General features: G+C 45.5%; 1 protein-coding gene across 1 annotated transcript in view; it reads left to right on the forward strand.

The window, feature by feature from the left end:
- Positions 1–15,075: 15,075 nt before the first annotated feature.
- The window catches only part of Cmtm4 (CKLF like MARVEL transmembrane domain containing 4), a 47,565-nt gene continuing 41,872 nt past the window's right edge, over positions 15,076–20,768 (forward strand). Inside the window, exon 1 of the mRNA XM_090357523.1 lies at positions 15,076–15,270. Within this exon, the coding sequence (XP_090213649.1) occupies positions 15,085–15,270 (186 nt within the window). The 5' untranslated portion in view covers positions 15,076–15,084. The remainder of the gene's footprint in view (positions 15,271–20,768) is intronic.

A 20,768-nucleotide genomic window follows, 5' to 3' on the forward strand; every position in this document is an offset into this window, starting at 1 on the left:
GGATGCCAAAAGCTAGTTGTGGCCAGTAGTAGGTGGGATCACTTAATCCTTTTGTTGAACCAGGAGCAAAATGAATAACCTCACAAAGAAAAAGGGATTCTTGGAAAGGCACATACCTACGGGCAATACAGTATGATTTAAATTTTTAATGCAAAACTTTGTTTGTCCTTTGAACTGATCAGCACTTTTTGTGACACTATAAAATGTACTAGAACTGATGGAGTGCTAGGACAGTCTTACGAAAGGAGGTTTCTTGGAGATCACTTTTATTCTCATGACAGATGATTCTAGAGTCAAAAGAAACTGATACATATGTCATGAGCTCAGTGGCTGCCAAAGTCCACCAGCCTTTGGGAGCTTCCAGGCTCTTTTTTGGGGTGTGGGTGGAAGGAGGGGAAACAAATTTTTGTTATTTTAGATTTTCAAGCATTGGAACCAAAAGCCAAAAAATAAACAGCCTTTACTTTTTAAAGTAAAATTCATTTTATTTGCAGAATATGTTTGTATGGCAGACTGTTAAAGACAATTTTGTTACTATTTATCCACATTATAGTGGTTATATCTGCTGTTTGTCTTTAAAATAGAAAAATATCAAAGGAAAGTAAGCCCAGCCTTTAAGATAAGGCCCCAAGTAAGGGCCATGAATTGGTCTGTCCTAAAAATGCAAGTTTTATGCTGCTGTTATTTTGTTTTGTTTGCACTTTTTTGATTGGCATTTTTTAAAATCAGTATTTAAACTGAAGACATTGTGTTTTATTAATTTAACGAAGTTGAGGATGAATGCTCTGTACATCATGACCTTAACAATGTTGATGCTGTAAGTGAAGTTCACTGTCGTCTCTATGCTAAGTTCGTTGGTGTTTTTAACTTGAAATTAGGACTGCAGATGATTCCCTACTAGCCTTAGTCCAAGGGGTGTGGCTCTCTCTGGGCACAGTATGCAGTCAATGTGGAATTGCTTTCTAGTGCTGAAAAAAAAAGATGTCTCTAATTACTGGCTTCAATAAACATGAGTCCAGACTGCTTACAAGTTTCAGTGACTTTCATTTGGGTAAATTGTGCCTGTTCGTATGGAGTATCTGTCATGTTAAAAATGTGTACCTCTCACTTGAAATTATCAGAAACTGATAAAGGAGCACAAAGGAGTTGCGATCTAACATGTCCATTCATGTGCACAGTGACACTTAGGCACCCCTTCTGTCATTTTTCCCTCCCACTTAGCCCTCCCCTCATCAATCATCAAGTTGCTGTTTCCTTTTTCACATATGTGCATTTACTATTACGAGTATTGGTCTGCCAATTATTTTTCCCTTCTTCTAGCCCCTTCATTCAAGTAAGAAACATTTTTTTTTTTTTTTTTTTTTTTGGTGGGAGGACCAGTCCCTGGGGCTTGAACTCAGGGCCTGAGCACTGTCCTTGGACTTTCTCAAGGCTAGAGCTCTACCACTTGAGCCATAGCACCACTTCTGGTTTTTTTCTATGTATGTAGTACCGAGGAATCAAACCCAGGTCTTCATGCATGCTAGGCAGGCACTCTACCATTAGGCCAAACTCTCAGCCCAAGAAACATGTTGTTTGTTTGTTTTTTAATTTTTTTTTGCCAGCCCTGGGGCTTGAACTCAAGGCCTGAGCACTGTCCTTGAACTTCCAAGAAACATGTTTTAAAGGTATACTTTGAAAATTGTGAAATTGAAGACTGTAGAATGCTGTTTAGTTCATGAGTTGTCCTGTGTTTCCTTGCTTCTTGAACAGAATTTTCACTGTCTGACTTCAGTGAGTTTCACTTGGAGAAATTTTAGAACAGCAATGTCATAATACCTTATTTTTCACATTTTTCTTTCAGACAGTGTCTTGCTATGTAGCCCAGGTTAACCTGGAACTCTTCATCCTTTTAGCCTTGTGAGTGCTGGGATTACATGTACAGCTTTATTCACTTAAATAGGGTGCCGTAAGTAAAACCTGTTCAAGAAAAATGCCCCGCCCCCTTTTTTCTGGTCCTGGAATTTGAACTCAGGGCCTGGACTCTGTCTCTGAGCCTCTCTGTTCTCAAGGCTAGTGTTCTACTACTTGGGCCACAATGCCATTTCTGGCCTTTATGTGGTACTGAGGAATCGAACCGAGGGCTTCATATGTGCTAGGCAAGCATTCTACCCCAATCTACATTCCTAGCCCAAATTGCCTTTTATTTTATTTATTTTTTTAGCACTTGAACTCATGGCCTCATGCTTTCCTCTCTTGGTTTTTTGATCACAGCTGACTCCTTACTACTTGAGTCATATTTCTAGTTTGTTATTTGCTAGTTAATTAGAGATGAGTCCTGCCCACATCTCAGCCTCCTGAGTAGTAGGATTACAGGCATGAGTCACTTTTTCCTTCTGTCTTAATAGATACACAGACTTTCTTTTTTAAGTCATTTAAGTTTTAGAGAACGTTGCTCAGAGTGCTTGCCTGCCAAGGACAGAACCCAAAGTTCAGTCCATAGCACCACCACCCAAAAAACAAAAGACACCTCTAAATATATTCGAGTCTGAGCAAGTTGTTATATGGAGAGCTCCATGTTCTGGAATTTGGGTAGTGTCTCCAAAATTTGAGTCTGGTAAGACAATTTTGGTGGGGGTAGAGGAGAATGCTACATTCTGTGAGATGGTACACACGCCTTTCAGTCACATTGGGTTGTTCCCTATATTGGGGATGGGTTGATTCCATGATTAAGGTGATGTTCCTTTGATCTCTAGCTATCTGCCTTAGAGGACTGTTTGATTTGATGATGCTATCAAAAACCTAATAATAACATTGTAATAGTATATACTTGCTGTATACCAATCAGTCCTCTAAACATTTCATGCCTGTTGGTTATTTTCTTCACAGTTCTACAGGTACTACTGTCTGGTTTCTGGATGAGAGCAAGGGCAGCTGGCAGTCTGGCCCGAGCTATGGTCATTGCCTGTGTTCGGTTCATTGATGGTGAAATGCACTATTGAAAGCTTTCTCGTGTGTGATCCCCACAGTCACATGTTGCTGTTCTACCTCCCCTTGCTGCTAGTTAGAAAAAAAAAAAAAAAAGCAGAGTATATCCACAGTGAAAGTGTCCTGTGTGCCTGTGTGAAAGGTGAGGGATTGTAGTCACTGTCCTTTGGGAGTATCTGGCTGAGGTGCTTGCTGCTTCTACAAAGAATTTCCCTTTTTTTGGAGGCGGGGCATGGGGTTTGAATTCTGGGCCTAGGTGCTGTCTCTGAGCTCTTCAGCTCAAGGCTACCGCCCTATCCCTTGAGCCTCAACCCCACTTCCCATTTTTTTAGTGGTTAATTGGAGAGTATCACATTCTTTAGTGCCGGGATGACTTTGAACCAAGATCCTCAGATCTCAGCCTCCTGTGTAGCTAGGATTACAGCTGTGAGCCACTGCACCCAGCTAAGAACTTCCTTTTAAATGGTCCTTGACCACGACAAATACCCCAAAGTGTATGCCAGGCTGGTGGCCTGGGCCTGTCTCTCACCTGCTTGAGGGTCCCTTGGGCCTGCTCACCCACTGCTGGAGTCCTGGTTTGGAAGGAGGTAAGTTCTAATGGATTCCAATCCTTGTGCATTTTCTCATGACTTTTCAATCAAGCAAGTGCAGTTCATACAGATAAGAAATTGGGCAAGGAACAAAACAAGACCACCCACACTGGGCAATTTGATCTTAGGCCTCCTCTCCCTGTCTTTGTAAGGTGGGAATGAAATTTCTGTCTAGTGGTGAGCATTAGAGAAGGTACACATGTGCTGGGCATATGGCGTGATTGTTGATTTTGAAAACAATTCCTGAGCAACCCTGACCGTAGCCCTCCCTTTTCTGGTGTGTATGTGATTCTGTAATTTCAGGCTGCTGTTGAATTATCTCACCTCCTAGGAAAACAGAGGTGAGAGGGATGGCTATCTTGTGAGTGTTCACCAGGGTGGTTCTCGGTATATTTTCTACAGGATGCTACCACAGAGCATTGGGTTCTAGAAGCAGCACGTATAGGCACTGCATTCCTTACCCTCCATCGGCTGCAGCCAGTCAGCAGGATACAAAGTGCTGTTTGTCTGGATGCTCTGACTGCCAGGGAGGCACAAGTGGTGTATTCAGACTGGAAGACTGAAGTGACAAGCCCTCAGTAGTGGTGCTGAGATCAGAAGGAAGAAGCTGCCCCTCCTCCCTCCCACATGCACGCGCTGAAGATGACCAGGTGTGCCAGGCCTCAGCTGTAAAGGAGAACGAGGCAAGCTTTGCTGAGATAGCAAGGGTTTGCAAAGCCAGGAATTGGGAGCTACAGAGCAGTGGAGACACACATGGTCAGGCAGGAGTCTGACCTTCAAATGTTTCTAACCTTGGGTGTAAGAAGTTCCTATATTAGTACAGTTACAACATCTTCCAGTATTGTCAATATTTAACTTACGTTCCATCTTGGTGGGGTTTAGCAAAGTAAATGACACAGTAAGATGTCCTGTGTAGGGTTTTCTGTAATAGTGCATGGATCTTATTTAACTCAGGAGCCTAGGGGCTTGTGAGGCTCTCCCAGCATCCTGCTACCTCCCCTTGCCACCCACTCTATCAAGACTTATCAAGCATCTACAAAGGACTAAAGTTCTAGGAAGGGTAAACACATTGTGACACATGTTACTTTTCGTTTAGGGAAGAATCCAACCATTTAAAACTCTTCCTTTGTAAGGCAGTAATTTAAAGGGTGGGAGGCCTTGGTGCATCTGTCAGCAGCCTGGGTCATGTTACGCCTGTGTCATGTAACATCTGTCCTTGATATTTGAAATATTTGGCACCATTTTTTAAGGAATCCATTTTGGACTTACTGAGATTCTTCTAACCAGTACTAGTGTGGAGCTACACTTGGGTGTATATAGGACACTAAACAATGTCGCAATTTTGTGTACAGAAAACTGGCATTTTATCCTGGAGGGTGGCCTAGTGGTAGAGTGCTTGCCTAGCATGCATGAAGCCCTGGATTCAATTCCAGGGCACCACATACACAGAAAAAGCTAGAAGTATTGCTGTGGCTCAAGTGACAGAGCACTAGTCTTGAGCAAAAATTGCCCAGCCCCTGAGATCAAGCCCCCAGTATTGGGGGGTGGGGAAGGGGAAAAGAAGCATGTTGCAAATGTATTTCAAAGGTTGTAGTTAAGGTGGTTTAGTTTAGAGGAGGTCTTCTCTCTTAACTGGCCCTGAGAGGATGCAGGAAGAAAATTTCATGGCATAGGCTCCCCCAATTCACTGCCTTGTCTTTGACAGATCCCTGCCCATTTGTTTGTTTTTTTCCCTGCCCATTTGTAAGAGCCACAGCGAGGTGTCTGTCCCCTGGGAGGAACCTGCTTGGAACACTCAAGGTTTATTTTATTTTTTAGCCAACTAATTTCTTGGTGTTCCTCTTCATCAGGGACAAGTGTAGTTTTCCGTCTAGTTTGGGCTGACTGTGGACAGCTTCAGATTCCACAGAAGGCCTTTGAGAACATTTTGTGTGCAGACTTCTGCAGCTTCAGAAAGGTCGGTTTCTCTTATCCTCAGAATTTGGACTCTGGTGAAAATATCTTGTGACCATTCTCTCCTGCCCCATAACCTTTTCCTTGTTATATTTATGGAATGTTCCCTGCCATGCCTCAGGTACTGACACTTCAGTATATGCTCTCCCCTGGCTGTCATCACTCAGGGCTGGCACTCTACTGCTTGAACCACACTTCCTCTTCCATCTCCTCCCTCTTAACTGCCATTATTTTAGGCCAACTCTTAAGTTAGTAAATTGGATATAACTGGGCATCCTGTAGCTTTTTGTCTGAAAAGGCAGTTATTTCCCATCATGCAGATGGGTAGCATCCTCCAAGGCACAGAGGGAATAGAAGTAAACACCAGCTAGCACTGGGGCTTCATGGGAAACCTCATCAAACCAGCAATCTAGCTGATCTGCCAGATGATTCCTCCTGCACTTGGTAGGTTCTTTTGGTGGTACTAGGGTTTGAAGTCAAGGCTTCATGTATTAGGCTGGTGCTTTACTGCTAAACCATGCCTCTAACTAGCTCACTGAACTTGGAACCATAAGTTATTTCAGAAACTCCGTTGAGCTTGCAGCTGCTCTGACATAAAGGAAAACTAGGCTATAGTCACAACTGACACTGGGGCCATCTTAACTGGGGACTTGGGATTTAGGTATTGTGCTCTGGCCCCAAATCTTAACAGGTGTGTGTTGTCACAGCCTCCTTGGGTCTCATCCTCTGAAGTGGTGAGAGACTCACCTGCTCCAGAAGGAACAGGACACCCTGATTGAGACAAGTGCTTAGTTCTACCTTAAATACCATGTGTGGAAATATCCGGTTCTGAACTAGTTGAGTGATGGACAGACCTTTGTTCTTGAAAGGACCTTAGACTAGTTTTCCAGCTTAGAGATGAGGAAGTAGGGCCAGCGGGGGGAACAGGAGCAGAATTAGGAATGAAAATCTCAAGGTCTCTACTACTGCCTTCTAGCTTGCAGTTCTTTCCCCTCCTCCCTGGCTGGTTACTGCTAAACACTAGGTCTTAAAACCAAAGAAAGAAATTGCTAGTTTAGCCTGAGTAAGAGACTTATTTTAGAGCAGACAAGCTCTTAGCTCACCATCACCTGGGCAACTGCCTGCTTGCTTGGGCAAGTCAGTTCTCTGCCATCTGCATGTGTGGGTGTCCAGATACGTGGTTGAGGTATGTGGCCTCTTTGGTGCCTCTCCTAGACAACCATAGCACTTTCTAAGGTGCTATGGGTTGAGTTGGTGGTGCCTGTGATGCTGGTGATGGGGAGGTGAACAAGGCAGACCCTCCCCAACAGACTTGACAATTTCAGGAGCTACAGTCAAAGTGGTGTTTTGTGCCACAATCTGATTCTTCACCTGAAAAGCAGAAATCTTTGCAGAGTTCTTCTCCATCTACAATTTAGTCTTTAGGTGGGCAGAGTCGGGGAGGTGTCTGTGCCTGGGTGGGGAGTAGGGAGCCGTGGAGGCAGAAAACCTGATCAGAATTTTTTGCTTTTTAATGCACTTACAGATGGGGAAGGAATGGTCTGATATAAGGTGTTAAGTAAAGCAGGATGAATAGAGCGCCCTCCTGCAAGGGTGGTAGAGGTGTGGGGTGTCAAAGCCAAGTAGAGTAAGTAGATCAAAGCTATGGGGTGTGGGGGGTTTGACCCAACTCAAAATCTCAGCCTAGGGGGGTAAGGAGGACAGCCTCATAGATTAGAGCAGCCAGGTATGGATGGCCCAGCCATATCTCGAGGAGAGCATTTATTTGGGGGTTGAGATGACTGTGGGGATGGGAGACTGCTGTGTACACAGGCATTAGTCCAGTAAGTGTATGAATAAACAATAGCAGGATTTCTGAGTGCCACAGAAGGAAGGGAGGTGCAAATAATGAAAGAATGAACTCGGTGGTTTTGGATTAGAATTCAAGTGTCAGTGTAAACTCATGGTTTTCTTTTTCTTCTTCTTCCTTTTTTAAAAAAAAATCCATCGTGGGGCGTGAACTCTGGACCTGGGTGTTGTCCCTGAGCTCTTCAGCTCAAGGCCACCGCCCTATCCTTTGAGGCACACACCACTTCCGGTTCTCTATTGGTTAATTGGAGATAAGAGTCTCGTGGACTTTAGTGCCCCGGCTGGCTTTGAGCCATGATTCTCAGATCTCAGCCTCCTGAGTAGCTAGGATTACTGGCGTGAGCCACCATGCCACGTGCATGCGCAAAACTCTTTGCTCTGGGAGGGCCTGGAAGTAACAGCCAGCCCAGAAGGCCAAGGTCATGGTTCCTAAATAACAGTTCCCAATAAAATAAACGGAGGAGCTAGGGTACAGCTCAGTGATTCAGCACACATGCTTGAGATCTTGGGTTCAACCACCAAACACTTCAAGAGTAATAAATTGAGGCTCCTTGGAGAAATATGGAATATGCCAGGACTGAGACAGGAAAAGCTGAGTCGAGAACACCTGTACCTGAAAGCATGAAAGGACTCCAGAAATGATAGTATGGGGGCAAAAAGACACACTTGAGGTTGGGGGCGTGGGTCAGATGTTAGAGCACCAAGCCAACGAGCTGAATTACTGAGTTTGAGTCTGGGTCTCAGAAAAGGGGGGGGAAAAGACACACCCACTGGCCAAATCAGGAACAATCTGAGTACTAGAAGAAAAAATGGATTACAACCCAATGAACAAAGGAGTCCATGTAAACAAGTAAGTTCCATGAGAAATGGCATCTTTTTCCTTATCAAAACCTTGACATTGATTCTGAAGAGTTGGTGTGAAGTGGTGATCCTAGCTACTCAGGAGGCTGAAACAGGAGGATCAGGAATTCAAGACCAGTCTAGGCAACATAGATTCCCCTCAAAGCTATATAGTTATAATAAGTTATTATTTATTACAGTCAGTATTTATTTTGACATTCAAATGAGATGTTAAAATTTCTCAGACTTATTACAAGGGGAAAATGAGGCTATTATGATGGAGAACTCAATCAAATGATCAAAGTGAACATTATGGGCCATAGATATGGCAGCATATAAACAACCTGTAATCCCAGACAACATCAGAGGATTGTGGTTTGAGGCCAGCCCTGGCAAAGTTAGCTGGAGACCCTATCCAGAGAGCAAAAACCTTCAAAAAATCAAAACAAAAAAAACTACACAGACTACAAACATGCCTTACTTGGTAGAGCATTTACCTCAGGAGCTTGAGGCCCTTGAGTTCAATCCCTAGTATCCTGAGGGAAGAAAGCCAAGACAAATGGGACAAATGGCAATTGTGTTACTCCCAATAGAACATATCATTTGTGTGTTTCTGCTTCCCCCCACCAAAATGCAAACCTAGAATCTAATTGTGAAGATGCCTTAGACAAAGTCAAGTCGAAGTAAATTCTATCTTCAAAGTAACAATAAAGGGGCCAGGAGTTTGGCGTAGCGGTAGAGTGCTTGCCTAGCATGCGGGAAGACCCTGATTCAATTCCTCAGTACCACATACATAGAAAAAGCTGGAAGTGGTGCTGTGGCTCAAATGGTAGAGCTCTAGCCTTGAGAAAGCCCAAGGACAGTGCTCAGGCCCTGACTGGCCCCAGGACTGGCAAAAATAAAAATAAAAAGTTAAGGTCATGAAAGTCGAGAGGTTGAGAAGCTGTTCTAGCTGAAGGAGACCAGAGCCTTAACACTGAAGACAAAATACTGTTTTGTTATGCATTCCTCCATAAATCCAACTAATTAATGAAATACAAGTAACATTCACGCCTGCCCAGAACAAAACTGGTATGGCAAATGAGCCTAAAACCTCCTTAGTTCTGCTACATCTTTTTTCTTTTTCCTCCCAGCATCAAGACTCAAACTCCGTGCCTTGAACTTGCTCAGTTTGTTTGCTCATGGCTGGGCGCTCCATAAGTTGAACCACACCTTCAGCCCTGCTCCACTATGAAGAGTCTTTCATTCCCAGACTCCCCTGCTGTGTTCCACACTCCCACGGTCCTGCTCTTGCTGACTGACCACTTATCTCACAGAACTGGCACCTTGAACTTTTAGGGCATTTCTGGCTGCTCCTGGGCTCCCCCCAGTGGTGTGGAGGTCTGTAATCATCTGCAGATGACCTGCCATCCCTGCCATTGTTTTCCCTTTAAATAAAAAGGCTCTGTACATTATTTAAGATAACAAGTACCTCTGCTGTCCATGTGATGCTAAGAAGATGAGGATTTGAATTATTCAGTTACACTTTTTGCTTTTGTCTCAGTACCCTGTTTACAAAGCAAGTCACTGTTCCAATTGTTCCACCCTTTTTTTTTTTTTTGAGACAGCAATCTTACTACATAGCTTAGGCTAGCTTGGAACTCTCAATCAGCCTTCTGTGTGTTTGGATTAGAGACACACACTACCATACCCAGTCCTCATGCACTATTTTTTTTTATTTGTTTGTTGGTTATGGGATTTGAACTCAGGCCTGGGAGCTGTCCCTGTGTTTCTGCTGTGGGTTAATGCTCCGCTGCTTGAGCCACAGCTCTACGTCTGGCTGTGTGTGTGTGTGTGTGTGTGTGTGTGTGTGTGTGTGTGTGTGTGTATGTGTGTGTGTATCTTACTGGAGAGAAGAATCTCACTAGCTTTTTTATCTGGGCTGGCCTTGAACCATGATCCTCAGATGTCAGCCTTCTGAGTAGCTAGTATTATAAGTGAGAGCCACTGTGCCTGACCCTCATATATGTTAACTTTCCATTGTTGTAACAAAATAGCTGAGAAAATTAACTTCTAAAGGAAAAGATGATCACTCTAGGGGTTCTTGTCCAAGACTGAGTAGTCCCATTGTGAAAGATGGGAGTGGCTGGAAACACATGGGAGAGACAACTGCACCTCATGCCAGGAAACAAAAAGAGGAAGACTAGGTGTGCTAAGGCCCCAAGATCCACACAGCGACCTAAGGGCCTTTCACAAGACCCTGTCTCCCCTAGGTCCCACCACCTACCTCTCTATAGTGCTGTGCTGAGGCCCAAACTTTTAACACATGGGTCTTTGGTGGGGGGGGGGGGCTGAGGCAGTCTTTCAGGAATCTGTTCCCAACCTACTATTCTTGCCCAGCTGTCTTTGCCCATCATATGTCACCAAATCCTCATGTTTGAACAAGAACCCAGAGCAGTTGTTACTTTCCATTAGGAATTAAGCTTAGGCAGGGTCCTCCTCCCAGAATGCACTGGCCAGCCTTGCTTGCTTAGACCCATCCATAAAGGAACTCTGCTGACTGCTGACTTAGTTTCAACACTTAGTCCTGTGTTCCATAGATGATTCCTGTCATGCATCTGACCCTAAGCTGGACCAGAGGTAAATGAAGCTTTGTCATCTCTGAGTTCAAGGTCTGGATGGATAGCATGCTAATGGGTAAATAGAGTCACAATGCAGTGTAATAAATAATTGGATGCAAGCAGCCAAGCCTGAGGACTCAGGAAAGTGTTCCTGGATGAGTGACACCCAGCCTGAATTGTACAGGATGTCCAAGGGCCAACTCTACTTAATGTTTTAAAGAAATATAACGAGTATTGCCTCTACTCTATACAGGGGCAGAGAAATCCATGGCTCTGCAATTACCCCCGCCCCCCCCCCACAAGCTGTATACCACCATGTGCCAGGAGGGTTTAGAGGCACCAGAAGCCACAAAGTGGGATGCCACGGGAGGCCATGCTAAGGAGTGCAGAATGGACTGGTTATAGTAGTTCTTGAGTATAGGAGCTGAAGGAATGTCAAAACTGGAAAATCCCAGTAGGCACTATTTTTAGAGACTTGGGAAGCATTTATTTTTCCGCCTGAAGGGGCAAGTTATTGCAGAAGCAGCATTTAATGCTAACCCCACAACCAGTCCAGCTTGGAATTTGCCCTACCCAGACCCTTCCCCTAGGCACGTGGGAACAGTGCTGGAGGAGTCTTGTGCTGGCACAGCACCCAGGGACATGGACATTGGGTCCTTTCAAACCGAAAAGGAAGGGGTTGTTTATGCTCACATCTCTGAGTCTAATCCTTCAGACACAAGGATGTTACACTGGTACCATTCTTTAAAAAGTCTTTCAGAAGCAGAGACATTTCCAGCCAAGTTGTTAATCTTGAAACGTTAAAGATCAATTTCCCTGCATGTCTGGTTCATGCTGTATGTAGATGACTGTTAATGACAAACTTAATCAGACTTCCTATTATGTACTTATGCTTGAAACCTTGTCACCACTGTATTTTTTTGTTGGAGACAGAAGTCTCTCAGGGTACTTGCTAATTACTGAGTTTATTTATTTTGGCAGCACTGGTGAATGAACTTGGGGCCTTGAGCTTGCTAGAAAGGCACTTAACCACTTGAGCCACACTTCAGTCCTTTTTTTTTTGCTTTAGGTTAGTTTTCAAATAGAGTCTCAAACTTCTTGTCCAGGTTGAACCATAATCCTTCTCTTTCATAGATGGGAGACCATGACACCTGGTTTGTTTGTTCAGATGGTGGACTCTTTGCTTGGATTGGCTTTGAACTGTAATCCAGCCTTTGTCTCCCATGAAACTGGTATTACTACAGGTGTGTGCCACTCTGGCTTATTTATTATTATTATTCTCAATGTTTTTTTCAGTTGTGATGTTCTATTATTATTCTGTGTGAATGCTTGTGTGTGTGTGTGTGTGTGTGTGTGTGTGTGTGTGTGTGTGTACATTTATGTGCATGCTGCTACTGGGGCTTGAACTCCAGGCCTGGGCACTTTTAGTTTTTTCTAATCAAAGCTGGTGCTCTACCATTTGAACCACAGCTCTACTTTAAACTTTTCAGTAGTTAATTCGAGATACGAGTCTTACAGACTTTCCTGCCCTGGCTGTCTTTGAACTGTGATCCTCACATCTCAGCCTCCAAGAAAGTCTGAGAGTGTCTGGAGTAGAAGCCTGTCTGAAGTCCTGAGAGTGTCTGGAGTGGGACCCTGTCTGCTGGCTCCAAATATCCCTCCTCACCATCTGGCTGAGCTGAGCAATGCATTCATCCAGGATATGTCCGGAGTTCCAGATAAGATGGTTCCTTCTTGGCTGTCTCTTTTGGCCATGGTGAATCAAGTAGCATCTGGCTTCTTCATCATTATGCTAGGAGTAAGTTCTGGACATGAGGATCAGATCCTGCAATGAGATCCGTCTAAGCACGGCAGTTATTGGCTTTGTTTTGTCTTTAGCATTCACAGACCCCTGGAGGTGTGGTTATCATCAGAGATGTCTTACAATTCAACGCCAAGGAAGGGACCACCCTGCCAGGTTTTCTCTATTTAAGGATCTATGTGGGATCCCCAACAACACCTTTGGAAGTCTGTGAACTTCCGTTAAAAAGCAGAAGAGAAAAATTTGAGTCTGTCCCTAGAACTAAAAATAAACTTAGGCAAGTGGCCAGGATGAGAGAGAACAGTTAATAAGTACTGGAGGGGAGCTTCCAATCTGGCTTCTGCTCCATCCATCGCCTGCACAGAAGCCAGGGAGAGCAGCTCACGAGGCAGGCCTCCCGGGGCTGATCTAGTGCTAAACCTCTTCTGTTTGGAGCTCACAACCCAAAGAGTCAGCTCAACATGTCTCCGGCTGACTTTCAGCTCAGAATTCTGCTCTTGAGTCTCTCCAGTGGGTTTTGTTGCTGTTTGTATTTGGGCCTCTGCATATCATCATTCCCTCTGTCCAGAATGTATTTGTAGCATTCACATTTCAGATCTCACCTGGAATTCTTTTTTTTTTTTTTTTTTTTTTTGGTTGGTTGGTTGTTGGGCTTGAACTCTGGGCTGGATGCTGTCCCTGAGCTCTTCTGCTCAAGGCTAGAGCTCTTCCGCTCAAGGCTAGAGCTCTACTTCTTTGAATCATAACACCACTCCCAGTTCTTTTTGTAGATAATTGGAAATAAAGAGCCTCACAGCCTTTTCTGCCTGGGCTAGCTTTGAACCACGATTATCAGATCTCAGCCTCCTGAGTAGCTAGGACACAAGTATGAGTGACCCATGCCCAGCTAACAAAATTTTTTTTGTACTGATACTGGAGCTTGAACTCAGGGCGCGGGGTCTTTCACTTAGTTTTCTTCACTAGAGACCTGATCCACAGCTCCATCTCTAGTCTTTTGCTGGGTAATTGTAAATAAGAGACTCATGGACTTTCCTGTCTGGGCCGACTTTAAACTTCCATCATCAGGTCTCAGCCTCCTGAGTAATTAGGATTACAGGTGAGAGCAACTAGTATCCAGGAGTGTCACCTATTGCTGAACCTTTTGTTCTGAGATACAAGCAGAGGCTTTTCAGCCTTTTTCATCACTATTTTAAGGTTTAGATGTTTTGGATCTATTACATGAATTATCCAGCTTACTGGCTTCCAGTATTTTTTGTTGTGGCCAGCTCCTTTCCCGTTCTTTATCCCTGTGATTTCATATCTTTAAAAAAACCCCTATAGCTGTCATTTCACTGGAATTTTTGGAGAAAGCAGAAGTCGGAGCTTATGTTCAACCATTCAACCTGTCACCTTTAACTGGCAGCTAATCACCAATCCTTAGCATATTGCCTGACTCATGGCAGGTACCCAATAAATGTATAGTTGATCAAATAAAGTTAGATTGTGTGCCTTGGGACAAACCACGTTTCCTGTGGGTGCTGTAGGGTCCTCCTATGCAAAAACAGCAGCAATAATGTCCCCCTCCTAGAGTGGGAGACTATAGAGAATGAAGCTTTCTATATTTCTGGTGTGGAACAGTTTGAAATCAAAGCAACAATTCTTAGAAAGTCAGTGTTTTATTTAAGCTTAAAATTAGCCTTCACACTTGCATTGCAAATTTGTCCCTAATTAATGACTCCAGGGCAAAATTCACCACGCTTGATGCCAAGACAGAGGTATTAAAACCTTTTCAGCAGAGGGCAGACACTAGCTTTACTCTGTACGGGAACTGCTGTGAGCATGAATTTCTGCTGGAACAAGCCAAAGGGTTCAGAACTTACCCACACTGGGCTTTGCGCAGGTGTGGCACAGGTGACCAAGATCCAGCCTATCCTACCAAGGAGAAACTGAGGCAGAGCTATCCGGGAGGCGGGAGCAACTCCATGCCTCCTCGACCTCTTCTAACATTCCCTCTAGCCTCTGTCCTCGTGTCTGCGTGGCTTTCTCTCCGTTCCTGGCCTTTCCAAGCCAGGACTACCCACCAGTCACACAGCCCTCGCCCGGCGCAGGTGAGGGCGGGTCGGGGGCGGGGCTTAAGCAGGAGCGGGGCGGGACGCGCGTGGCCACGCCCAGACCACGCCCCCTCATCTCCCGAGGCCGCGGAGCGCCGCCGAGCGGCCGCCTGGCGGTTCTCGCTCCGCCCCCTCCGGGCCGGCGCGCGGCTCCCGCCTCCTTCCCTCGGCGCCCGCTCCCGCCCCCCTCCCTTTCCGCTGCCGAGGCGGCGGGAGCCGAGCCCGAGCGGACCGAGCTGGGGCCGCTGTGCAGCGGACGCTGAGGCAGCGGCGGGGCGGGCCGCGGCGGGCAGTCGGGCGGCGGCGGCGATGCGGCGGCCCCGCTGAGCCCGCCCGCTCCTGGCTCCCGGGGCCGGGCTTGCGCGCGCGCGAGGCGGCCCGGGCCGGGCGGCAGCATGCGGAGCGGCGAGGAGCTGGACGGCTTCGAGGGCGAGGCCTCGAGCACCTCCATGATCTCGGGCGCCAGCAGCCCGTACCAGCCCACCACCGAGCCGGTGAACCAGCGCCGAGGGCTGGCCGGCCTGCGCTGCGATCCCGACTACCTGCGCGGAGCGCTCGGCCGCCTCAAGGTCGCCCAAGTGGTAGGTGCCGGAAGGAGGGGGGGCGCCAGGTGCGGGCGGGCGGCCTAGCCCGCGCCCTCCCGCCGCGCGCCCCGCGCCCTCCCGCCGCGCGCCCCGCGCCCTCCCGCCGCGCGCCCCGCGCCCTCCCGCCGCGGGGGCGCAGGCCCCGCCGGCCTCCGTCCCCAGCCCCTGCACCGCGCTCCGCCCGCGTCTCCGGCCTTCCCCCCTCCTCCGAGGGCCCCGCCCTTCCCAGCTCCGCAGCCTCAGGTGTGCCTCCAGCGTGCACACCTGCCCCCAGGCCTCCCTGTCCCCTCCCGCTTTCACCTGGCTTGGTGGTGGCGGTGCGCAGCGGGCACGGGGGTCGTGCTGTTTCCCGGGGGTTACTACTGAGCTCAGCAACTTGTGGCTGCGTTTCTGGGGCCCGCGCAACCCGCAGATGGTCCCTCGTCTGTCTTTTGCAGAGGCTGGGTGTGTGTGTGTGTGTGGCTCGGTTTCCCTCCCTGGAAGCTAGCAGAGTGCCCGGCATATGGTGGACTTGGAATAAGTATGCGTTGGATGGAGGCGTGTAACTCAGATGTACGGGCAGAATCCAGATTGCCCACAAAGGGTCCAGATTATTCTGAGGCATCCCCGAAGCATCCCGCAGTCCTCCACCTCTGCTCGGTGGCTGACTGGCACTCCCCAGTTGGTACCCAGAGTTAAGTCACTCCGGGAGGGTGACTCCAGTTTTGGAGGTACCAGAAATAGGAAACCCTCTGTGGGGCTTGTCTATAATAAAGCTCATTTCTCAGGAGTTTTAGTTGAACCCCTGGGGTGTTCAGGGCCACGGGTCCTATCAGTCCTTGTTTTTAATCTGTGGTTTTGTAGCTCTCTGAGCTGGACAAGGCATGCCCCAGTTCAGAAAAGCCTGAGTGTTTCCAGCATTCCCTTTTGCAGGTAGGCCTTTCTCCCAGACCTAGCTTTAAAACTTTATAGATTTCTTCAGCAGCCAAGGAAGCCATTTGCAGGAGCCTGCAATGTGTGTGCATCCTTGAAGTACTGGTCTTCTTGTGATTAGTTGAGTGCATATATAACCATTTCTTTGGGAATAATACTGTGTGGCCACCCTATAAATAAAGGTCCCAATGTTTGTATGTCAAGAAACACAATTTATCTATTGGATGGTAGGCTTGTTCGCTGGTTGCTGGAGGTATTTTCTGAAGGGCTTTAAGATATGATAAATGGAGCAGGTTTACCTGTCTTTAGAATTCTGAACTGACCTTAATCCAATAAAATGGAACGTTCTCAAAGATGTGTTGGTTCAGTGGTTAGGCATTGCTGTCAGCAAAGAGAATGGAGGAGATGTGAATGGGAAATGGAGTTTGTAATCACCTTTTAAGGCAGGTAGCTAGGCAGTGTATAGATAAGGCTGATATAGATAGAGTAGGGCTGGACTTGGACCTAGGTGGAGTGTAAGGACTTGTCAAACACATGGCTTACTTTTTCTCTGTGGGCTTTGAAAAGGAAATAGAACTCATCACTGGTGAACTCAGACTTGCAACTCTAAAGATCAGGTAAAAGAATTGTAGGCTAATTCAAAAAATAAAATGAAGAAATTGAAATCTAGTAATTTGTACAAAATGTTGATTATCAGCTCATTGCTAAAATGTTTTCACCTATGTTTGGCCAGGGCTGGAGGCAGTGGTGTTTATTTACCTTTTGAAAGGCTCCTACTGTGTTTAGAGCTTCACTTTTCACCTGGGAGAAAAGGCAAGTCTGTATAATCTCTCCTGACTGCTTTTTGAGGCTAGCCTATAAAAATTGTTCTTAGCTGCTATTTGTCTAATCTGTAAAATTTAATATTGAGTTACTATGCACCACAAATGGGCAAGTGGAAGAAAAGGACTCAACTGAAGGGTGTGGCAACCTTGATAAAAATCAGGGTTTTTAGGAGGAATGCTCCCTACCCCCAAATATAAAAAATTTCAAAAAAGTGGACTCTAAACTTAAACTGGGAAATAAAATAAGTCATAAAGAAGATAGTTCTAAGGGGTTACAAAGCTCGCAATCCAAAATTTAAAGAACAGATAACATTTTTCTAGTAAAGGTTGACTTTTTAAAAGGTTAATCTTTTTTTTTTCCCCCAGTCCTAGGGCTTGAACTCAGGGCCTGAATGCTGTCCCTGACGCCTCTTTGTTCTAGGGCTCTACCACTTAAACAAGAGAGCCCCTTCTAGCTTTTTCTGAGCAGTTTATTGGAGATAAGAGTCTCACAGACTTTTCTGCCTGGGCTGGCTTCGAACTGCCATTCTCAGATCTCAGCCTCCTGCATAGGAGGCATGAGCCAGCAATGCCTGGCTATATTTTTTGGTGTATTGGGTTTAAAGTCAGTGCCTTGGACTTGCTTGGTAGGAGCTCTCCCACTTGAGTGACACACGCAACCATTTTTGTTGTAGTTGTTTTCCAGATAGGGTTTCACTTTTTACTGGGGTTGGGCTGGACCTTGAGTCTCCTGTTCATACTTCCAGTATAGCTGAGGTGACAGGTGTATACAACTACAACTAGTTTTTTAATTGTTTGAAATGGGGCCTTTTTGCTAGGCTGCCCTTGAACCCTGATCCTCCTAAGTAGCTGAATATACCATCATGTGGCACCCAAGGTTTTTACATACTTTTTTTTTTGGTAGTGTGTGGCCTATTGCAACCTGTATGTCTTTGCTGTCCCTGCTGCAACCCATATGCCGGTAGCATTGCTCTGAGAGTTTGGGAGAATCAGCTGCTTCAGTACAGACCTTTGGGACCATAATCTGGATTTTTTTTTTTTTTTTTTTTTGCCAGTCCTGGGCTTGAGTTCAGGGCTTGAGCACTGTCCTTGGACTTTCTCAAGACTAGCACTCTACCACTTGAGCCTCAGCACCACTGCTGGCTTTTTGCTATATATGTGGGGTACCGAGGAATTGAACCCGGGTCTTCGTGCATGCTAGGCAAGCACTCTTAACACTAGGCCAAACTCCTGGCCCCCATAATCTGGATTTTAACAAGATTCTCCAGATGATCCATATGCATAGTAAAATTTGAATCTTGTCTATGTCATTTTAGTGTTTTGCTTTTTTTTAAACTTCACTCTGGTATTACAATCATTGATTGGAACCATTCATAATAGTTAACCTCAGGCTGAGAATTTTCTTTTTTTTTTTTTTTTTGCCAGTCCTGGGTGTGGGCTCAGGGCATGAGCAATGTCCTTGGGTTCTCTCAAGGCTAGAGCTCTACCACTTGAGCCACAGCACCCCTTCTGGCTTTTTTGTATGTGGTACTGAGGAATCGAACCCCGGTCTTTGTGCATGCTAGGCAAGCACTCTACTGCTAGGCCAAACTCCCGGCTGAGAATTTTCTGTGAAATGATCTGTTATCTCCCTCAAAAGATTAAGAATGAGATAATCTGTGAAAGTTATCTCCTCAGTCATTAAGCATTTAATTAGTGAACAATAAATGTTAACTGTCAACCGGATGTCTCATGTATGTAATCCTGTAATCTCAGGAGGCTGAGATCTGAGGTCACAGTTCAAATCCATCCTAGACAGGAAAGTCTTACCTCCAATTAACTACCAAAAAAGCCAGAAGTGGATCTGTGGCTCAAGTGTTAAGAGTGCCAGCCTTGAGGGAAAAAGCTAAGATACAGCACTTAGACCCTCAGTTCAAGCTCCAGTACTGGCTAAAAATAAAATAAATATTAGCTTTCTTGTTGATAATTAACAGAAATGTAGACCTGTCATCCCAAACCATAATTACATATTTGAGTTATAGTTTAACATTTTAAAATGAATTGTTATTTAACAGTCAAACTGATCTGAAATAGTATGTTTATTAAATGAGATTGTAGTTTTGCCTTTACCAAATGATATCTAGACCTATCTTTCAGTTGGGGAAAGTGTCTACAGTGTTTAAATCCAACAGTAAATATGCACTTTTTGTGGTTAAAAAAAAAAAAGTTGGCTTTAACGACTGATCTAAGTTACTTCCTTTCTCCTATGAGTGTGAATTCTGTGAGAGCATTTGGTTTTTAACTCCTAGACACCATTTAATGTAGTAAACCTTTTGCTTATTGTTACATATGTATATAATCAACTAGGTTGAAGCAGTTTGTTCTTGGGATGGGATGAGTGGGCAAACTATCCTCTATTCCATGGTTTGGAAACTGGCCTTGGATGGACAAGAGTCTTCAAAACAATAACCAGAGCAGCGTCATGTAGTGAGTGGTGGTCCTGTTCTTATCATCCCAGGTGTGGATGACCTGAAGGCATGAAGGGTTCGAGTTGTTCAGGATCCCTGGCTGCTGATGTCAGGGCTTGCTTTTCAGTTGTTCTTTTCTGCCTCCTAACTCGTAGATTTGAACGCAGACTTCCTGATCAGAGGCAACTTGGTTTCTTACAGGTGAATTTTTCCAGTGCTGGAAGGATAGACTTAGAAGGAAGGGTTTCTGCTTCTCTGTAGGCAATGTGCCTGATCCTGGGCCTGTAGTGCTGCTGCCTCATCTGGTGAGCCTGCTCCCCATCTCAAAGGTATTCCAGTGCCCAGAAGACCCCTCAGGAAGCTCTGGTTGCTTCACCTCCCTTTACTGAGCCTCTCCCATACCCAGCTGACCTTCTAACAAGGTCTTTGTTTAGTACTTTTTATGGCATGAGTAACAGGAGATGTTTCAATTAAAATTTTAGCTCCATGAATTTTGATATCTCTTTAACCCCTTAAGTTCTAGCTTCCTCAGTAGTGAAATGTGGCACAGGTGGCTCACACTTGTAATCCTTACTACTCAGGTAGCTGAGATCTGAGGACTGAGATTTGAAGCTATCCTGGCAGAAATGTTTGTGAGGCTCTTATCTTTAAATAACCACCAAAAAATCAGAAGTAGAATTGTAGCTCACATGATAGAGCACCAGCTTTGAGCAGAAAACTCAGAGACAGTGTGCCCAGGCCGAGTTCAGGTCTCTAGGAAATAGTGCACGCGCACACACCCACAAAGTAGAATGTGCATGATGATGACTAATTGATCGTTTTAGGAATTGTAAGAATTAAGGGGTTAAAGTAAAGTAACCCAAGGAGCTTTCTTAGGTAACTCAGGGACAAATTAGAGTACTTGCATGTGTGCGTGCGTGCGTGCCTGCTTGTGTGTGTGTGTGTGTGTGTGTGTGTGTGTGTGTGTGTGTGTTTTCAGCTATCTTGGCTAGATTGCTTAGTTGGTACTGTACCACTTGAGCCATATCCCCAACCCCTTCTTAGGTTATTGTGGAGTTGGAGTCTCTTAGACTTTTCTGTTCCTGCTGGCTTCCATCCAAGATCCTCCAGATCTCAGCCTCTTTAGGTATCTAGGAGCTACCAGCATGCAGCTGAGTATTTGCATTTTTAGAGGTGGATAATGGGTTTCTGTTCTTCCATGGAAACCTTGTCAGTTTTAAACCTCAAGTCAGTCAACATAATCCCTGAGCATTTTATTGCCCTCTGGAGGAGATGCTGGGAGGGGCAGTAAAAAGCAAAAACAAAAGCAAAA

Source organism: Megascapheus bottae, chromosome 24, assembly GCF_031878675.1.
Source record: "Megascapheus bottae isolate mThoBot1 chromosome 24, mThoBot2.hap1, whole genome shotgun sequence".
NCBI lineage: Eukaryota > Metazoa > Chordata > Mammalia > Rodentia > Geomyidae > Megascapheus > Megascapheus bottae.